Genomic DNA, 22019 nt, shown 5'->3' with positions numbered 1-22019 from the left:
GTAATCCTGAGGGAGACGACGCGTTCGATTCTCGTATCCACAGACTGGATTAACATAAATAACAATGCTAAACGAAAATGCTGAAATAGATTAAAAAAGTGATATTAAAACGTTAAAAGGAAAATAAAAACCTGTATAAGAATATACACAGTGACTTGATATCGAGAGGCCTTCTTCCCTCTGTGGGTGATCGAATGGTATTACTGCGCTGGTTTATAAAACTTATTAGAATAGGTTAATATCCATTAACCGTTAATGGACATTTTTAGGTTTTGAATCTGTAACTGTATTTTGTGCGGTGTATAGCTGATGCGTCGTTCCCTACGCTAGATATCCCGTCTTGACTCTCGCGTTCTGATTGTTTCACTCGATTATGTTCTTGTGGTGCGGACGATCCTCGCAATGTTTTAAAATCGGTACTGACGGGAAAGACGAAGGTTGCTGATGCGTCTTCCCGCCAAAACTTGAAACGAGACGCTTGTGAAGCGTGTCGTGTATGAAATTACGTCATAATTTATTCTCATTTCGATTCAGCGTCACAAACGACGTATGGAGGCCGCGGAAGTGGAGTTTCTCGCGGAGAAGGAGATTGTGTCAATAATTCCCAATTTCTCCCTCGACAAGATCTACCTCATCGGGGTAGGAGGCTCATACGGGCTTGTCAGCTTGTGGTTGTGTAGACTAGTAATGGAGGCGACTAGGCCAAACTACCACAGGAGAGAGGGCGATTTTCACCGATAAACGATAAAACCGAAACATCGGCTCCATCGGCTTTCTCGGCTCCCCCGACTTCCTCGACTTCCCGGGCTCCCTCGACTCCCCCGACTTCCTCGACTTCAAGGGCTCCCTCGACTCCCCCGACTCCCGCGGCTCCCTCGACTCCCCCGGCTTCCTCGACTCCCCCGGCTTCCTCGACTCCCCCGGTTTCCTCGGCTCCCCGGGCTCCCCCGGCTTCGACTCCCCCGGCTCCCGAGGATTCCTCGACTCCCCCGGCTCCCTAGGCTTCCTCGACTCCCCCGGCTTCCTCGACTCCCCCGGTTTCCTCGGCTCCCCGGGCTCCCCCGGCTTCGACTCCCCCGGCTCCCGAGGATTCCTCGACTCCCCCGGCTCCCTAGGCTTCCTCGACTCCCCCGGCTTCCTCGACTCCCCCGGTTTCCTCGGCTCCCCGGGCTCCCCCGGCTTCGACTCCCCCGGCTTCCTCGGCTCCCCCGGCTTCCTCGGCTCCCCCGGCTTCCTCGACTCCCCGGTTTCCTCGGCTCCCCGGGCTCCCCCGACTTCCTCGACTTCCCGGGCTCCCTCGACTCCCCCGACTTCCTCGACTTCAAGGGCTCCCTCGACTCCCCCGACTCCCGCGGCTCCCTCGACTCCCCCGGCTTCCTCGACTCCCCCGGCTTCCTCGACTCCCCCGGTTTCCTCGGCTCCCCGGGCTCCCCCGGCTTCGACTCCCCCGGCTTCCTCGGCTCCCCCGGCTTCCTCGGCTCCCCCGGCTTCCTCGACTCCCCCGGCTTCCTCGACTCCCCCGGTTTCCTCGGCTCCCCGGGCTCCCCCGGCTTCGACTCCCCCGGCTCCCGAGGATTCCTCGACTCCCCCGGCTCCCTAGGCTTCCTCGGGCTTCCTCGACTCCCCCGGTTTCCTCGGCTCCCCGGGCTCCCCCGGCTTCGACTCCCCCGGCTTCCTCGGCTCCCCCGGCTTCCTCGGCTCCCCCGGCTTCCTCGACTCCCCGGTTTCCTCGGCTCCCCGGGCTCCCCCGGCTTCGACTCCCCCAGCTCCCGAGGCTTCCTCGACTCCCCCGGCTCCCTAGGCTTCCTCGGCTTCCTCGACTCCCCCGGCTTCCGAGGCTCCCCCGGCTTCCGAGGCTCCCCCGGCTTCCTCGGCTCCCCCGGCTCCCGAGGCTTCCTCGGCTCCCTCGGCTCCCCCGGCTCCCGAGGCTTCCTCGGCTCCCTCGGCTCCCCCGGCTCCCGAGGCTTCCTCGACTCCCCCGGCTTCCGAGGCTCCCCCGGCTTCCGAGGCTTCCTCGGCTCCCCCGGCTCTCGCGTTCGATTGCTGACCTTGGCTTTCAGACAACATGGTTATAACAACTTCTTGTTTTAAGGTAGCCTGACCTCAATTGGAGGCTGCAGTGTGATCGCTGTGACGTCAATACAATACGGATTAGTACTTCCAGAGACCCCAATTATTGCCACCTTGTGGGATCTGTTTGGGGGGGACATTTACAAGTCGAGTCTTTCACGAACAGGTCGGCCAGGCTTGGTGTTCGATTGCAGCTGATTTGGACGGGAATTTGTTCACGATGCCAACGAAGATACCGCGGGGATCTTGAACATCCACCATCTGGTGTTGGCTCGCAGAGAGGACACCCAGGTTAACGTCCATGCGAGGGACGGTCAATGTTGTGATGTCATACCCAGCACCTGCGTAGCACCAGGGTGACTCGCCATCTGAACTCGGAGGAGACGGCTCGAGAGTAAGAGCAGTTACCTGACCGGACGAGTAAATACACCGACCATGAGGCTGCAGTCGTTTACACCGCCGGGATCATTTCCTCCAAACGAACGAAACAAGTTCTGGATCTTTATTGGTTGTTCACCTGTTTGACGTTTCCATCTGAGCACTCAGTGCTGTTGTAACTTTTAGAGTTTGAATGTGATTATACCCACGTTGATTGTCCATTGCCCCTCATGTAAAAGTACACTAATTAGTAACTACCCTGCTCACGAAGCGAAAAGCGGGGTTAAGTGATATGCAACTTTCGAAATGATGCATGAAGGACAAATGAGGTCTTCTTGTAATGCGCTGTGTGTTTGTGTGTTTGCAGTGACTTGGTTCTGCTCCCCGGGCACTTTTAACCTGTTGTTACCAGCGTGAAATCTGTCACTCAAATCGTCTTTCAAACATAATTTTCAGCACTTAAACGAGATGGCGTGGGCTCTCTGATTGTATTTCAGACTCCATTAAATTGATCACCAAGCCTGCTATGTTCACATGAGGTCATCCCACAAAGTTTAAAGTCCACTCACTGGCAGGGATGGATGATCGGGGAGGTCGGGAATAATGTGCCGGTGCACAAGCCTTGCACGGACGCATGTCGTCAGGAGTTTTTCTCGGGTTGAGTTGATACAGTATCGGGGGAGGTAGATGTAGGAAACCGGTCCTGAAGCGCAATGGCTGCTGGCTGTTCTCTGAGAATGGCTCGAGAGATGTTGACCTTCACGAGCACACGGTCAGATGAACCAATTGGAGCAGAGGAAGAGCACGAGACGTTGGCAGGGAAGTTGGTCGTAACCAAAGGGAGGATTTTCCATTGACAGAGATCTGGGTGGGTAAGTTTACAGATCGAGTTAGACCCATGGAGTCACAGAAGTCCTTTGCTGAAATGCCATGGCTGGTGAGAGAGGAACCAATACCCAGTCAATTTGCTTGGTGACAATTGAAGTCACCACATGTGAGGAAGAGAGAGTTGGGATGAGTGGTTCAAGTGGTCCATGTCGTCTGAGAGAGATATGTAGATGGAATCGTCACTGTTGGGAGGATGGTACAATACACAGACAAACATGGGGTGGGAGGAGAGGGGAAGTGACAGCTAGAGGTATTCCTGGGGTTTGGGAGGTGTAAGAACAGTGAGAAATGGAATTCTTGATGGTTCAGTGTGACTCTGCCATGGGATTCAGGTCTATCAAATAGGAGACAATAGCAGGGAGAGACTCTCAAGGAGTCAGGGACATCCGGTGGGGGTAAGGATTCTGTTAAACAGGTTATGTCCATCCGGTTTGTCGACAGTGGCTTGGATTGAAAGATCTGTCAGGTTGGAGTGGAAGCCTCAGATGTTTGGGGTCCACACGGTTAGAGATGGGGGAGGAGCTGCTGGTAGGGGACAGGAATGTGGAAAGTAGTGGGGTGGGGGAGGCTGGGAGGATGTGAAGCTGGGAGGGTGCAGGGTGAGGAAGAGAGGGAAGCTGAGAGGATGTGGGACGAGGTGGAAGCAGATGGGAGGTGGGATGGGGGTGAAGCGGGGGGGGGGGTGGGGTGGGTGGTTGACACCATGAATGGACGTGAAGGGGAATTGATTGTTGTGTGCACACAACCTCTGCAAAATGGACTTCTCAGGATTCCCAAACTGGATAAATGGTAATAGACTTCATGGGTGGGGTGGTAATATTGTTTCCGCTGAATGGACGGAGGAAAATAGTTGTAGGTACGAGGAGGCTGCATGAACTTAGCATTTAGGAGCGAAGAGGTTTTGGGGAAAAAGCCTTGTGAAAAAGAAAAGGAAGAGATTTTGATGAAGAAGGAGAAGAATGAATGAATGGGTTGTTGCTAATGGAGTAGTAAGGAGATGAAGGTATTTTAAAATACATTTTTTTGAAGCTTTTCTTCATGTTATTAAGAACCTTTAAAGGAAGAAACATGTTTTTTCAGTGAAGAAGATTGTACCTGGAAGTTATGGAGATGGAGGGGTATGGGGATGTTGACGGGACTTTTCGGTAGTTTGAGCATTAATGTGTGATTGTGTGTATGTGTACGGAGTGCTGTTGGTGGGGGTCTCATCAAGGGGTGTTGTGTGGTTCATGTTGTGTGTTTTTAACCAAGGCCATGCCCCCTCCCCTGGGGGGGGGGGAGAAAAAAATTACAAAAAAAATTGTCCAATGATGAGGAAGTGACTGAAATATCCAATATGACTAAAGGAGCAATCTAAAAACTTGTATTAAATTGGCACAGACAGTTCGTAGGACTAATTGAGGTAAGTGTGTTGAAGTCAAAGGACAAAATACTGGACGTTGAAAAATGTGGTATGACTTGGTATGACTCAGCCAGAGAAGGAATCGAACTGCTCAGACTCGGAGCCGACGTGTGTGCCTGTCGTAACTGCTTCCCTACTTTGGAACGAGGACAGATAATAACGGCAACTGCTGAGCAATGTTAGTTAATCATAATTTGCCATTTATTAGAGGCCAACAACTGAGAAAAATATTGGTTTTGACCGGTCTTCTTGATTTTTTTTTTTTTTATCACACTGTGCATCAGGGAGATTTGGGACCTTTCAACCCTGGGCTGCCTGTCCAGGTGCCTGTCTGGTTGGCGCTGAATTTGAAACAGCGACAGAAGTGCAGAGTACAAGCTCCTGAGTGGATGGATGTAGGTGAGTGTGCTTTCAAGTTTTCTCCAACAAAGTGTATTTCAATATTTGTTTGCCTGGTGTTGGCTAATGGTTAAGGTGGCTGGCTTAAGATCTTAGGGTCCTGAGTTTGAGACCCTGTCGTGCTGGTGAAATAACACTAGGTGGGTTGGACTGCAATTCTTAGCCAAACGAAAACTTCCTCGGCAGCCCTATGCGCCTCATGGCATGAAAACAATGGTTATTAATATTTGTTGGTATTTTCTATAAGTAAATATCCTTGATTAACTTTTTTTTTTTTTTTTTTTGCACACCTTTTCATCTTTTTCCTTCATGCACAACTTGGTGCAAGTTGGGTTTTCAGTTTGACATGAGACTATTTTGACAAATCCCCATTGTATTGTAATTGATAACCAGGTTGCAATCACAGGGGTTGGAGCCTTTGGCCTACCTGAAGTTCCAAGACTTTTCCCAAACTATGTCTTGCATTTTCCAGGCCAGTTTAACCTAAATAGAGCTGATTACTCGATAGGTTTTTGATAATTCCCCAACGAGCGGTCCAGGGGAAAAAAAAACAAAAAAAACAATCTATGTGCTGTGGGTGGGATGGGTACAAAGTTGACAGTTAATTTCCTCTGAACTGATGACAAAAGTAATTGTTGTGGGATCTCATGAAACTCACTTTCCACCAGTTACCTCCACCACCGAAGGTGAAGGAGGTTATGTTTTCACCCCTCTCTGTTTGTTTGTTAATTGCTGGAATCCTTCGGATTTCGGCAATTATGTTGGTCGGTTGTGCGTGTCATTCTATGTCTGTCTGTCTGTGTGTCTGCTGACTATCTGTTTGTTTGTGTGTTTGTTTACCCTGTAGCAGCCACACCATTTCCGCGATCATGACCAAACTGGGTACAGACGTCGGCCATGGTCCAACTTAGACACTTGTCGTTTTTGGTGAATCTAGATCAAAGGTGAGGTCAAGGTCACCGAAAAACCGAAATTCCTATTTTCGCAATAATGTCCTCTAAAATGGTCGTATCGACTTCAAACCAAATCCAAAATGTGCATCTTCCAATTCTGCATCCAACCATGTGTCTCATTGTGGTGTCACACCAACACCCTTAGCGGTCAGGGGTCGAATGTCAGGGGGGTCGGGTCAAAACTTTCAAATTGCGATCTCTTCTTCTTTCGGCTGCTCCTGTTAGGGGTCGCCACAGTGGATCATCCGTATGATCCGCATAGTGATTTGGTTTAGTTTTTACGCCGGATGCCCTTCCTGACGCAACCCTGGTCGCCTCTTACGACACAGCGATATGGTACACCTATTTTAACTGGGGTATACACCGGCCCAGTACACTGGTACTCACTTCGCCGACCTCGGAAGGATGACAGGCTGAGTCAACCTCCTGGTGTATTAATTCAGTGGCCCAACGGGGTTTGAACTCAGGACCTTTTGGATCCCAAGCCATTGCCCGAACCACTGCGCCAACACCAGGCGATAAAAACACAATTTCAAGTCCGATTGACTTCCAAGTTATGATCATGACCAAACTAAGTGCTATAACTCATTAAACAGTAGCACTATCGACTTGTAAGAACCAAATTGATTTCCAGGTTTTTGTTTTTTCAGAGATCATGGAGATATGACAAAGTTATTCCTCCAATTCCTTGCTCAACGAGCAATTTCATTAATTGCCGGAATCTTTTGGATTTCGGCAATTATTACTTACGAAATCTAAAGATTTCGTAAGTGTATTGATGACTTCCGTCCTCTGTTTGTGTGTTTGTTTGTGTGTTTGTTTGTAGGCACGATAACTCGAGAACGGAAGAAGCTTCCAATGTCAAATTACACCACGTGATTCAGGAGGGTGATGGCTCGTGCCGATTAGATTTTGGTCAAAATCGGTCAAAGGTCAAGGTCACAGTGAGGTCAAACGTTCAATTTTTGATGGTTTGGTACAGAATCATCGTAGAAACTTCTGGTTTGCGTCGCTACCTTCTCGAGAGACAGCTTTTATTAGACAAGGTCAGAGGTCAAGTTGACGATTTCATAAGTACCAGTCTATGACTGCTTGTGTTGTTTGTCTGTGTGTGTGCAAGGATATCTCAAAAAGTTATGGACAGATCCGGATAAAATTTGGTGGGCAGGTTGGGTGTGTGATAAGGAAGTATTGATTCAATTTTGGTGAAGATCCGGATCCGGATCTGATAATTTTTAAAGTGATTCTTCACCATTGAGAGACAGGGGCTAAACCGATTATATAGCACAATATCTCAAAAAAGTATTGGGCCAGATATGTTCTTGTGGATCAGGAATTACAGGGTGGAGGTATGTCGTCCACCCAGTGCCCTTCTCGATCTCCACATGTTTTGCTCCTCTTTCTCCATGTGGTTCTTTACAGCCACTTCACACATACTTCATACGTCAAACTCTCATTCACACACTCGATGGTTTGCTCAGTAAGTGTCTTTCTTATCTGCAGTCAACCCCAATTTGTACTCACCTCTATCCAACCAATGATCCTGGAAACTTGATTTTCCCATTGCTAAAATATCCTTGGTTATCTTAATCCAATGATCACCAGACAAACTTAAAGGGGACTTAATTATTGCAGGAAAATCTACATCAATCTCTTCCAGGATGACGTACGTGCTCATACTCTCCAAGGACATGAATAAAAATGGTAATTTTTTCGCTCTGTCGGAGAAAGTTAGTGTGATATGTTTGAGCAACAACAAAAAATTCAAGAATGGTGGCAATCATGAATCTTAGAATAGTGATTATTCTGTTTCAAAAAAGTGCCTTTTACAAGGAAATTATGCGCAGGAGGAAGCCATTCGGCCCATCATACTTGCGCCACACCAATACAAGATTTTTAACAAATCCGTTAATACCCCTTCCCTTCGTGTGCAGCCTTTTGGCTGCTGATTGGTTAGGGGTTAGGCATCATTGGTTAGGGGCGCAGATATGCCCCTGATGCAGTGCCCCTATTACCAGTACACTGGTACTCATTTCGCTGACCTCGGAAGGATGACAGGCTGAGTCAACCCCTGGTGTTTATTCAGTGGAAAAAAGGGGCTTGAACTCAGGACCCTAGGATCCCAAGCCACCACCCTAACCACCAAGCCAACGCCAGGCTACCGTTTCCGTTTCACCAAGTTGAATTCCGTTTCACAAAATGGACTCCGTTTTGGGTTACGTCCGGAGCTTCTTCCCCAGACTATTTTCAAAGGGACCAGACCCAACATGCCTCACCCAGCTGAGTGTCTCTGCTCCACTTCTTCAGCAGTGCCCCTGGATCCCAGTGTCATAAGCTAAGTGCTCAAATGGAAATAAAATAGCCAACCTCAATGCTTTCCACCTCAGTCATTCACTCAAATCTGAATCCAGGTGACCATCTCAGATATTGATGAAAGTAGAATCAAAAAAAATCTTTATGGCTAAAATGATGTTACAACAAATTTAACCCCCCCCTCCCCCAACTCAAAGTGGTTTGGTGGTTATGGCCCCATGTAATCGGGTGACACACATTTGATTGAATTATGCTTATTGTTGGGATGTACCCACCGAAATGGTTTAAAAAATTTTTTATTTAGTATGCAGCCTTTTGCTGCTGTTTCGAGTAAGTTAGTACTCATTTTGCTGACCTCGGAAGGATGACAGGCTGAGTCAACCCACCTGGTGTTATTCAATGGAAAGGGCTCAAACTCAAGACCATACAATCTAAAGCCAGCCACCTTAGCCGTTAAGCCAACACAAGGCTTCCATAAATGCTATAATATGGAATTCCTCTGATCTCTTGTAGGCACAAAGTGACCCCCAAGTCCTTAATGTCCAATAGCACAAGCCAAAATCGATATTTTGAAAGCATGTAGCTTTAAAGTTTAAAAGATGAAGCTACACTTTTTGAGGGCAGATTATCAAAGCTTGGATGACATTCCTCAGGGTTCAAAATTTATTCTTCACACATTTTCATCAGGCTGGGTTCAAGATGCAAGCCTCCCGAAACAGACGTGATCCGTGAGTGCAAAAAATTGACGTCTCGGTTGATAGGATAACTTGGAGGTATGCTCACTCGCCTTTGAGCTGTCTCGGCTGCGTTCGAATTTCGGCCCAACTATAAATTGTCATTCTCAGTGTTTCGCAGATCCATCAATGCATCTGCCATCCATCGAATGGACGTTCAACTGAGCGTCTTGTCTGCCAGCATTAGTGGACGTTGATGATCCCATGGTATCCTTCATGAAGAGTTGGCGAGCTATCACCGGCACTCAAAAATAACTACAAATTCCTGCCCTGACCGACGACTGGGAAGGCGACGGCAAACCGCCCAGCATAACCTGTGCCATGAGACTCTTTTGGCAGCATCAACGCTCTTGTCATTGGTCAATTGATGATCAATGATAACCCCAAAGTAGTTGGAACTGGGGGCTGAAATTGTTTCCCATTTAGGTGTTTTTTTTTTTAGGTATTATCATCAAAGTCCGAAATGGTCAATGTGGGGCTAAGTGGTGAGTTGGCATGAAATGACTCACTTCTGCATCAATTTGAAATGCCAAGAATGCAGAGCTTGCTGTTTGTCATTCTCTGCACAGAGAAGCTGCAGGAGATCAAGGAACAGGAGCAAGAATCTGATATCTTCACACCGATGCCCAATCCTCACTACATGGAACTATCCAAGATGCTCCTCCACCAGTAAGTTTGTACTGTGATTATGCAACTGAGCAATCAGTGGGATATGTTACCAGTTTTTCCATGAAAGGCTTTTCCTGCCTCGGTGTGATACATTTTCCTTTTCCATACTTGCGAATCGTATGGCTCACTGCCTTTTGAGTGAGAAAGTGTCGTTTAATGGAGCCCAAGAAAATAAACTGAGCCACCCCCCCTCCCCCGCCACACTTTCCAAGCCCTAATTGATTTAGGTGAACTGGAGTAATCTTTGAGACCTTTTGTCTAAATAGCAGTTCCGAACAAAATATTTGAGGCTGATACTGATCTTTGTTCGATGGAAGTTGAATGGGATGGTAACCGGGAACTTGAACTTTAGATGACATTTTTATTGAAAGTTGTTTCCCTCGGGAGCCCCTTGGGGGCTCAATTTCCCTGAGATCGAAATGGCATTAAATCAAATTCTATTCGGTCGACTTGAATAGCACGCTTTGCATCGGTACTACATATCTCATCGCATGTGTGCCGCCCTCAGAGCACCAGATGATATTCCCAATGCGGACGATGTCCGCACACTCCTCAAGGATCTGTGGGACACGCGAATGGCCAAGCTGAGGCTATCCATGGACAACTTTGTCAAACGGCAAGAATCGCATGCCCAGGTACGATTACGTTCATTTCATGACATTGTTCTTCTTTGCCAATTAATGAATCTGTCTATAATTCCAGCAATCTCTGTGTGTCTGTCTGTCTGCGACCGGTTTCTCGACAACCGCTGGTCAGATCTAATTGAAACTTGCCAGGTATATTGTTGGGGACCTGAGGATGTGCCTTTTCAAGGTTTGATATTAATCGGACAAGTGGTTCCCTAGTTATGGCCATTTATTTACCAAACCAATGACAGGACACGGTGCAATGACGTCACAATTTTTTTTCTTTTGCACATACGGCCACGCACGTACGGGCCTGCACTAGTTTTTTTAAAAAATCCATCTCTTTGCTCTCTTCACCAAACAATATTGTGCTGTTCAACGGTCCCTCGTTGATCCCCCTCCCTCCCCCACTCACCCTCTCCCTGGCCTTGTTTAGCTCACAAATCTTACTCTGATGGAGATAAACACCGTCCGGCCATTCCTGCTTGAAGCTTTGAATCAACTTCATCGATTACGTGCCAACAGCCAGCCTGAGGATCGACACCCAGACTCACAAGACTGAAAATGGACTAGCTTCCGTGATGGACTTTTATCAACCGGACAATATCCTTTTGACTCTCAGCAGCCGAATCACCTTGAAATTCATGAACTGTCTTTAACCCCGTTGAACTCTGAAATTTAACTGCGTTTTAGCTTACTGCTGCAGTTACACTGAAATGTGGAGGAATAGTTTGATTTGTTTTTATTGTTTATGACAGAGTTTGATTTTGTTCATTTGAAGCCCCCACCTGCAATCGTGCAACAGTGCAGTGAGGTTGGTGTCTCTCGGGATACTTGAGTCGGATGCCCAATGGCGAGAAGCACAGGCTTGGGATTGAGAAAGAAGGGAGGACTTTGGTCATTATACACAACAAACAGAAGATGGCAAACTGTACTTCATGTAGAAATCTTTATTAAAATTACAGTACTTTATTCCTGAAATGTACAGCAATTACAGTACTTTATTCCTGAAATGATAACAATAATAATAAATAGCCCTAACTCTAATTTACTTTACCGCTCATCGAAAAGTAAAATATCTGACATGAGCAAGAAAGATAGACAGGAGTCAGACAAAATATAAATATTGTACTTAGTGCCGAGAAAGGACACAGAATGTTGCCATGACCTTGCGGATGTTATTAGGACGGTTGTGTAAAAACTGTCTTGTCGAGGGTGTTGTGGACACTGGGGGGAGAAGGGGGTGGGGCAAGATGTGCAGTCTCGTTGCTCGAGTGGCTGCGATTGTTAAACAGGAAGTTAAATTTTGCTGCGTTTAAGCTGGACAGGCCCTGAATGTAATGGGCACATTGTGCCTTCAAAAAAAAAATTTTTCAAAAAAGTTTTCTTCTTTACACGGTGTTGGTGCCCCTACTCCCTCTTCAGTGCAACGTTGGGTATAACAATTGTTTGTGCTTCACGGAGTGGGAGGGGGAAATGTGCGTCATGGCTCCGTGTGCCATTATTCGAGGGCCTAGGCAAACAATTGTGCCACTTCATTGGTGATGCCAGCACCTTATGTGGCTCAAAATGGGTCTCAGTGTATTTGCTGATGCAGGGGCTATGAATGTTAATGTGCAGCTGCTTAAGTGAGAACCTCTTTGAATACAAGTCTGCATTTGGGGTGAAAATGATAAATATAAACGTTTGTAGTCGCCACCGCTGCATTGATCACATCTTTGATCTTCCTCCTCAGTCATCCCTGTCTTATTTGGCGCCCTCGTTCTGAATGGCAAATTGACGAGATCAGCTTGAGGGATTAACTAACTACAGTATCTGTAGAGAAACGGCAAAACAAGTGCTTTGAGCAGGGAAAATGTTAATATCAGCTGCATTTCTACGAAAAGCATCTGGTACCGAGTGAAATGGTCATCTTGCTGCTTTTGTACAAATAGTTTTTCGACCAGGATTTCTTTTTAATATAATATTATTTTACAAACTAGGAAATGGCGAGAAACCATGCCAGCTTTCCTCAAAATTCCCTGACAATAAAACTTGGCGACAAGGAGGAATATGAGGCATCCAAAGGTGGTGAGGGCATCTCACTGGTGATGTTCATTGATAATGGGGAGCAGGAGGTGGTGGAAGGAGAAGCGTGGAACTGCCCGAAGGTGCAGCGTTCTCCAGCCCACCCCATGCCCTCACGTTACCGCCGCCCATCACGATGCCCGGATACTAGTGAGGTATGGAGTGCGACCGGGAGCTGGAGTGGGCGACGCAGGGCTTCGATGGCCTCCCATCGTGCCTCCCGCTCGCTCTGGAGCCTCTGTCGGTAGTTTAGGAGGTCCTGAATAAAGGAGAGTGAGCCACGTGATTGAACGAGGATCAAAAAGTTCACGACCTGTGCGTGTGATGATTTCTATACTATGCAGTTAAGAGTTAGTGGAAAATATGTATATTGCAAATAGGTTTACTGCAAATGAATGTACTAATGCCATTAGCAAATTGAATCCTTAACCCAGGTTAAATGTGCATTCACAAGATTATAGTGCAACATTGTCGTGCATTCCCGAGTTGGTTCAAAAAAACAAAAAAACATTCCACAACAACCGCTGGTTTTAGAATCATATAAAATGTATGTAAAGCCCTTTTGTTTTTATTTATTGTTTGACTCTATATCAAGTATGAGTTTAGGGGAAACTTTAGCTGTCACAAAGCAAATACAATACTGCTCTCCCAATGGCAGTGAAGCCTGGGTTTGGCCAGGATGCTGGCATGCTCCCCTAACAGGACAGCTCATCTATAGCTTACCTGCCCTCTATACATAGCTTACTTTCTCAACATGTATCTAGCCTGGGTTCAATTCTAGACCTGACTACAAACTGTCACCATCATACTTCGCAGGCAGAGCATTCCATCAATGACAGCCATCCTTTGGAGGCCAGGTAGAGCTGGGTGTTCCATCTGATAGCAACTGATGATGGGCATTAAAAATCCCCTGGTGCCAATTTCAATAGTAGGCCATTGTGTGTAGGTACTCTGGCCAAGTTCCTGCCCTCTCTGAGTATTCTGTGATGGTGATGACTTGTCCAGGAATGGTTCTTGGCCTCAAATGTTCACTGCTGTGAGTGAACTGACGCTCTGGAAGCAGCGTGGTCATGGATAGATTTGACTGGCACACACAATGGTTTACTTTTTCAAAAGGTACTGCATGGGATATTTAATGTGTGCAAGAAAACATGAGTTGATAGAACATTTCCTTTGAAAGGAGTACATACTTTCAAAAGTTAACACTCTGCCTGCGAGGCACCAGGACGATGGGTTATAGTTGGATCCTCTCCCATTGGAAAATGAATCCAGATGAGAGAGCTCAAAAGAATGCACCATCTCAATACTATTCCTGAGGTCTCTGTTAAACTATTCTGCCAATTTTATTTTGGTAGCAACGAAAATGATTGGGGCATTACCGGTATATAAAAAATTCAATTGGTTGTCAATTCTTAGCCGAAGAAATATGTAACATACATTCTGCAAAAATTGTACTATTTCTTGCATTCGCTTATAGAGTGCCCTGCTTAAATAAAATGAGCATCTAACTGATGGTAAACAAACATTTTGTTAAAAGAAAAACAATCTCTGACACACACACACACACAATTAAACGGACAATATATTATTATCTTGGTATCCAAGGCAATCTCCACTCATGGTTCACGGACTTCCTCTCCTGTCGCTGTCAACGTGTGGCTCTTAATGAAATTCTCTCATCTCCTCTTCCTATTCAGGCTGGAGTTCCTCAAGGCAGCATTCTTGGCCCTGTGCTTTTTCTGGTTTTCATCAATGACTCTCTGACTCTGGAAAATCCTCTATCTCTTTGCTGATGACTCCACCCTCTGCCATACCATCTCTCATCCCTCTGATCAGCAAGCAGCAGCCTCTTCACTCTCTGCAGACCTGAATAACATCACAAGTTGGTCAAACACTTGAAATATGTCTTTCAATCCTGACAAATCTCACAACCAAACCATGTCTCTCTGAAAGGACCGTCTGGAACCCCTCCCCCCTCTACTTTCTCAACAAGTCCTTTCATTCAAGCTTTTGGGTCTCACTGTCTGCCACAAACTTTCCTGAGAAAGCCACATCTCCAAGCTGGCCTCCTCCTACGTCGTGCAAATTCCTTCCTTGGCACACCTGAGCTTCGAACCACTTATGAGGCTTTCATCTGCAGTCTGATGGAGTAATGCTTTCCCTTCTGGGGTGGTGATCCTGCCTCACACCTAGCTCGACTTCACGCTGTGGAAACCAAGGCTTTTAGGATCATTGGTATCTCCAGTGATGAAGCTGAGTCTTTGAGTCTCTCAGTCTCTCACTGGAAGCAGGTGGGTGGTCTTTCTGTCTTCTACCATCTCCTCTCTGGCCTTGCCCCCCCCTCCCCTCTGTCTGTGATCTGTTCCCCCTATATTTCCACAGTGTGCTCAAGGTCTGCCAAAAACCCCCTCTGGTGAAACTGCCAAAATCAAGAATCACTGCTCACCTTCACTCTCTTTTTTTTTCCTGCCTCTGGAACAAACTCCCACAAACTCTTAAATTCAACTCCTCCCTCCAGGTCTTCAAAACAGCTGTTCACCACCACCTCATATCTTCCCCTATTCAAAACCACGATATTTTCTACCCCCGTTAATCCACTCAATACCCACCTTCATATTCCCTGTTTTCCTTCCTGACCTGTGGTACCGTCTTGCTTACCCTATGTACCCCGCCCAATCCCTCTCGCTTTCACAGATATCCTATTGTCTCTGTTCCGCACTATTTTGTGCTTCCCTCTCCTGCCCCTGTTGTTTCCTGCCTTGTTATATGTTTCTGTGTATTAGCTCTTAGATGAGCCTCGACATGGTATACAAAATAAATAAATAAAATATGGAAGCATGACCTTTGGCATCATGCCGTGCTTGAACCCATGAAAACATCGAATAATGTGATATTCTGTATGACAATCTGAACCAGATTTTGCCAAATGTGAAGTAGATTTTGTTGTCGCTCTTGCGTATCACATGGCAGAGGTCAGCTTTTCCACAGTTCCCTATCCATGTTCCCAAACGTGTTTGATGATGTTCATGTCAAAACCCTGTGGTACCCAGGGAAGAAGCTGCAGCCCACTCCGTCTCGTCCATGCAGAGTGGTTTTGGACATATGGCACGTGGAACCTTCTCCTGACAGTAAATGTGTTCTGTAATGTAAAATGCCTTGCTGGGTAATGTTAAGAGGTTTTCTTGCAAATCGGCAAGGCCTTTTGCAGTGTGGAACACATCCACTGCAGGAAGATGGTGTCATATACCCAGAACCACCTTCACCCGGAAGAGACGGAGTAGACTCCAGCTTCTTTCCTGGGTACCACAGAGCACTGATGTGAACACCATCCAAAATGCTTGGGAAGATATGGATCATGAGTTGTGGAAAAGCTGATCTCGGCCAAACGAGAGCTGCAACAAAATCTACTCTACGTTTATCAAAACCGAGAGGAGTCTGTCAGACATCGAACATCACCAGTTATTCATCAATACCATCTCACATAAATGTGATGCCTTCATGGGTTCTGTATGATGCCAAAAGATATGCTACCAAATACTGATGGAAATATTCCATTTGATCGTTGGTATCACAGATTGTTCAAACGAAGTTTGTGGACAATCAGGGGTGTTCGTTTTATCCTGGCTGGGGCATTGTATAAGTAACATTAAACGACTCCATTTAATCAAGTCAAAGTAAAGGCCCAGTCACACCTTGACGTTTTAGCCAGCTTATGCCGATTTTTGGAAAATTTGTGTAAAACGCTGGTACACGTCGAATACGTTATGGGTGCGTTTTGTATATGTTAAGACCACGCTGAAAAACACTGCCATGAGTGGTAGTACGCTGGCTTTAAACGTTGAACTTTTGGGTTTTCCTCAAATTTTTTCATGCTTGAAATTTTACGACGTATGCCGGTGTATGACTCACACGTTCCGCTACGCTGGCCATAAGTTGTAGGCACGTTATGCGATCGTTGACACACGTTACTTGTAAGTTACTCATAAGTCGAAACACGGCGAGGTAATGTTTAGCTTACCCGAAACTTATTTCTAACCTATGAGTAACGTTTTGTAAGCACGCTACACGAACGTTGTTCACACTTTGCAACACGTTACTTGAAAGTACTACTACAACTACTACTACTACTACCAACAGACATCACTAAATTCTCTCGAACTACTACTACTACTACTACTAATAACATCGACATCACTAAATTCTCTCGAACTACTACTACTACTACTACTACTACTACTACTACTACTACTACTACTACTACTACTACAATACTAACATCGACATCACTAAATTCTCTCGAACTACTACTACTACTACTACTACTACTACTACAATACTAACATCGACATCACTAAATTCTCTCGAACTACTACTACTACTACTACTAACATCGACATCACTAAATTCTCTCGAACTACTACTACTACTAACATCGACACTAAATTCTCTTGAAGTACTACTACTTCTACTAATAACATCGACATCACTAAATTCTCTCGAACTACTATTACTACTAGCATCAACATCACTCAATTCTCTCGAACTACTACTACTACTACTACTACTGCTACTGCCACTGCTACTGACATTGACATCTACTCAACATGGAGTCTGGAACACTGACGGGTTCCTCTTGTGAAGCCCATTTGTATATACCCATTCCCCTAAACGCTGCCAATATGCCATTATACGGTAGCTGTAAGTTGGAAACACGTTCAGTAAGTTCTGTGGTCGTCTGGAAGACGTCAATCAAATTCGTCTACATACGCCAATATGCGTTTGAGATACGTTACACATAGGTTCAAAGCACGCTACTAATAGGTTCAAAGCACGTTACTCGTTGGTTAAAAATTAAGTTTCGGGTATGCTAAACATTACCTCGACGTGTTTCAACTTATGAGTAACTTACAAGTAACGTGTGGCCGACGTGTGTAAACGATTGCGGAGCGTGCCGAGAACTTATGCGGAACTTGTGAGCCATACGTCGAGTACGTCGTAAAATTTTCAGTATGCTTGAAATTTCACGGCGTACGAGACATACCACGTAATATGCCAGTGTACTTCATTGTTTTTCATCGTGCTCCTAACGTATACACAACTTACCCATACCGTATTCGACGTGTCCCAGCGTTTTAAACACATTTTTCATAGGTCGGCATGCGCTGGCTAAATCGTCATGGTGTGACTGCGATGTTGACACTTCCAATTTTCAGGTGGTTATGATTTAAATCGGCGTGCGGCAGGTTTTTAACAGAGAACGCCACGAGTTCGTCGGCGATACGTGCAGCGCACTATGACTAAGTTAAACTATCGTTGGGCATAGGTTGTGAACGCCGACAACAGGCGAAGCATTCATTGGTATAAGTAATCTTTAACACAACGAAACGTTCTGTGCCCGTTACTAATACGATATGCATACGCCCAACACGTTATGAATACGACCAAAACTTAAAAAAAAAAACTCAAAACTTCAGCGTACGCCAACGTTTTACGTGCATTTTTATACGTTGCCATTCCTGGCTAAAACGACAAGGTGTGACTGGGCCTTAAGGAAAAAAAATTAGTGTCGATGAATACAGCTATGAATGTGCTTCTAAGGTCAGCTTTATATATGCTGTACAAACAACATGGTGGAATTTGTTGAAGAATTTGAAATCGTCACATTTGAAATTTGTAGTCACAAATATACATACCTACAGTAACCATATACATCTGCTCCATTACAATAAGATATTTCATATCGAAAGACTCCTTTCGATTTCCACTTTTTCGATTTGCACACTGGTTTTTAGGAACGCATCTCGAGTGTAAAGAGGGGACCAGGTGTAATAGATATAATAAATGAGTGAAAGTCTGCAGAAGGTGCCAAAAAAGCAAGAGTTGGACTTCACACCTGAGACAAAGGTTATCAAGGTGTGATGGTGTATACATAGTCATCAGTGTTTTATTTATCTCTTTCGATGCGTGTTTATGCGTGCGTTCTTTTTATTGATCGACCAAAATGTTTTTCATTCTTTCGGAATGTTTTCTGGAAAAGAATATGACACAACAATATTAAATCTCGTATAACCTGAAAAATAACTATACACGTGCTTCAATGGTGGTAGGCTGCCGGTGTTTGTACATCTTTAGCTTTAAGGTGCTTAGTCGTGAGTGAATGGGCTGTGGCACAAAATGATTAATGCCTCCATGTGTAAAAGTAATAACCATCGAGCAAACCGTTTAGGAACCACTTAGTGACTTCTCTGTGTCATGTTGTGCTGATGTCGAGGATGTGGAGAGGGGCGAACAGAAGGAACATCTACAGGGCCATATCGATCTAATTAATCATATAACCATCCTTTCTGCATGGAAATTTGATCACAAAAGCTAGGTGACTGACTGCATCATCTATTTATGAGATGTGTGTTGCCGTGGCTTTCACTTTAGCGATGAAGAGTTTTGTACCGCTAGGCGTGTGCTCAGCTGGCCAGCCAGACTGTGCAGCTGCACATTTTGTGCAGCCAATGTGTCCTTGTGAGTTTCCAGTGCACGTCTCTCCATTGCCGTTTCTGTGGACAAAGAAATGCATCATCAGCAACCACTTTAACTGATGCAAGAAACGTTTCGCTTGATTTCATCAAGTAATTGTAAAATTAAGGTAAAAGTTGGGGGCTGGCAGGACTGCCGAGAGATGTGCGCAGTCGCCTTTGAACCGTCTGTCCTGAGTTCGAATCTCGACCATGCTGTAAATTGTCACCCTGGTGTTTCGCACTCAGGGTAAAAGCATCAACGTGTGACCTGTCCATTGGAATAACGTTAATCTGGATGATTGGTTGCTGGTGGACATTAATGATTCCACAGTGTCTTTCGCAAATTTGGAAGAGAATTATCACTGGCACATTGAACGAATTGCACACTCCCGCCAACTCGGTCAAACACGAGGCCTGGCCAGTGGGTTCGTTAAAGACCTGAGCCAAACACTTTCCCCGGTCGACCCTCCAAGAAAGTGGGAACAACTGGGGCCAATAAAGAAGTAGTAGAAAGGTATAATTTTCCATTTTGTTGCTTTTAAACATACATCACCAGTTATTCAGGCAATGAGCTTATCTTCTTCTTTTTCTGATCGAACAGCACTCCACACCAATTTTTACCATACAATGATTTATCAGTCCAAGCACTTGCATATCTACCCACTGCTTTTGGTGTTGTTCTGTACCCATGCTGTCTGTGTTCCCAGAGGTTAGATCAAGGTATCGTACCGCAGGGTGTCATGTAAAATATCTCTTAAAAAAAAAAAAAACAACTATATATATATATATATATATATATATATATGCAGCATTCATTTGTGTCTGGTTGTATTGAACTTTGACAATAAAAACTATTTAATTGTATGTGGTGCTGTGTTGGACTGCTTCTTCATTCATGTGCAGCACGTAGTTCCTGGTTGCATCATCGCTGGGGAATGGTTTTGCCGCTGATGCAGTGCTCCATATCAGCCAGGGCAGGAATTTGTGAATTGATTTAGGGTGCTGGTGATATAACTCAGCAACTCTTCACGAAGGACACCGTGGGATCTTTAACGTCCACCAGCTAATGCTAGCAGATGGGACACCCGGCTTAACGTCCATCCGAGGGACGGTGCACTTTGTGATTCGACTCCCGACCTGCAAAGCACCGATTGGACGGGTTGTCGTCGGATAGGGGATCAAACCCAGACTACAGAGCTCACAGGTAATGTGCTACCTCTGCACCATCCTGATGGATATTACACCGCTGTATTGACACAATAATACAATGGGTTCAAATTATTTTTAGCCATACCAGAATTTTTTTTTTTTTTAAGTTTCCACTCTTGTAATACAATATTTTCTACCAATTAGTTTATTGTTGCCTCAGACGGCTAATCTAACTGTGCAATGTATCAAATGAGAATGTGCCTGTGTTCGGATCGATCCTGGTGTGATGCCGCTACACAAAAAGTGGGGAATTGAATAATTGTATCTCCCCATGCATCCTGCAATTTCTCCAGTTATTTCAAAACAACTTGGAAATAATGTTTGGACACTAAAGCTCCATAGGAGTTTGTTGCCTCCAAATCTCTTGATAACCACAGCAATAGTGAAATCAACAACATTTAGGATGGGAAAAATATAATTGGTGCCCGCCATCATGAAAATCCGTTCACCCATTTCCCAACTGTCAATGTTTGAAAATTCCGGGGCTTCAATCAGGTGCTGCACCACCATCTCATGTCACCCTCTCCCCCACCCATCCCTACCTGGGATATTTTCTACCCCAGTTCACTCTACCGAACCCAACAGTTTTCGAGGTTACTGCGTTTCGTCCCCCTCCTCTCCTCCTCTCCATTCCTTTGGTTGTTGTGTCCAACTGTAGCTCCACTGTCAGTATGTTGCCAATCTACAATCTGTCACCTCGCTCTTCCATGAACCTCAATCTTCCATTTTGACAAAATAAATGAATTGCAATAACGCTCCCCCTCCCCCTGCTCCCCAACTTTCCTTCCTCACAAATTTCGAGGAATTCGTGCTAATACTCGCAGCTGCCTGAGACGCACTCCCAGAGCCTTCACAATTCCCTTCCTCAAAGTTCATAAAGTCTCCACTGAATCCCCACCCCCCACCCCATTAACCCTACCCCTCCCCTCCACAATACCTACACTTAAAAACGGTGGCATTACACAATGCACTAGTTATTACCTCTGCCACCGAAGGTGAAGGAGGTTATGTTTTCACCCCTTTCTCTCTGTTACTTACAAAATCGAAGATTTTAAGTATATTGGTTAGTCGATTTTGTTATTCTGTCTGTATTTATCGCCTACCGGTCACAATTTTAAACAGATCTTCACGAAACTTCACCACATGGTAGAGTTTGTCAGAAGGAAGAAGCCTGTTGTTTTTGAGGTCAAAAGGTCAAAGTAGGCCAAAGGTCAACAACTTTGGTCATATTTCCCAAATCATCAATTTTCATCTGATTGACTTGTAATTTGAAGAGGGTTTATATTTCAGGTCACTGAATTCAACTAGCCAATTATTATTGAGGTCAGCACAGACCAAAAGGTCAACATAGGCCAAAAGTCAACAACTCAAGTAGTATTTCTAAAATCCTCAATTTTCATCCCATTGACTTGAAAATTGAAGAGGATTTTCATGTCAGGTCACTGAATTCAACTACCATTTTTGAGGTCAACATAGACCAAAAGGTTGACATAGTCCGAATTTCTAAAATTGTCAATTTTCATCTGATTCACTTGAAATTTGAAGAGGAGTTGCATATTTGGTCATTTAATTCAACCACCAATTATTTTTGATGTCAAATTTGTTTTATGGATTTTGCAAGTATGGTGCTCTGCACGACGTCTTCTTGTTTGTTTGTCTGTCTGTGTGCAGGATATCTCAAAAAGTTTTGAAATTTGAAATTTGGTGGGCAGGTTGGGTGTGTGACAAGGACGAACTGATTGGATTTTGGTGAAGATCCGGATCCGTATGTGGATACGAAAATTATTTAATTTTCAATG

At 45.2% G+C, this 22019-nt stretch overlaps 2 protein-coding genes across 8 annotated transcripts in view; one reads left to right on the top strand and one right to left on the bottom strand.

Moving 5' to 3' along the window:
- Positions 1-374: 374 nt before the first annotated feature.
- Positions 375-11404, top strand: GINS2 (GINS complex subunit 2). Its single transcript, XM_085888622.1, has 5 exons — positions 375-639; positions 5023-5137; positions 9707-9806; positions 10315-10441; positions 10869-11404. Exons 1-5 carry the CDS (start codon positions 550-552, stop codon positions 10992-10994), a joined length of 558 nt encoding a protein of 185 aa, XP_085744748.1. The 5' UTR covers positions 375-549; the 3' UTR covers positions 10995-11404.
- Positions 11365-22019, bottom strand: part of GSE1 (Gse1 coiled-coil protein) — a 228833-nt gene continuing 218178 nt past the window's right edge. For 6 of the 7 annotated variants that reach the window (XM_085888615.1, XM_085888616.1, XM_085888617.1 and 3 more), the window contains 2 exons: positions 18947-19050; positions 11365-12758 (listed from right to left, as the gene is read on the bottom strand). In XM_085888615.1, the coding sequence (XP_085744741.1) occupies positions 12618-12758; positions 18947-19050 (245 nt within the window). In that variant the 3' untranslated portion in view covers positions 11365-12617. The remainder of the gene's footprint in view (positions 12759-18946; positions 19051-22019) is intronic. The other variant, XM_085888620.1, reaches the window with a different exon arrangement.

Source organism: Eptatretus burgeri, chromosome 7, assembly GCF_056783735.1.
Source record: "Eptatretus burgeri isolate ZD-2024b chromosome 7, Ebu_testis_v1, whole genome shotgun sequence".
Taxonomy (NCBI): Eukaryota; Metazoa; Chordata; class Myxini; order Myxiniformes; family Myxinidae; genus Eptatretus; species Eptatretus burgeri.
Note: the sequence above shows the minus strand (reverse complement) of the source record. Positions and strands in the feature narration are given on the sequence as shown.

Coding starts and splice junctions, on each gene's coding strand:
- GINS2 (XM_085888622.1), top strand. CDS start 550: ATGGAGGCCGCGGAAGTGGAGTTTCTCGCGGAGAAGGAGATTGTGTCA. Junction 640..5,022: donor ACAAGATCTACCTCATCGGG/GTAGGAGGCTCA, acceptor ACTGTGCATCAG/GGAGATTTGGGACCTTTCAA. Junction 9,807..10,314: donor TCCAAGATGCTCCTCCACCA/GTAAGTTTGTAC, acceptor TGCCGCCCTCAG/AGCACCAGATGATATTCCCA.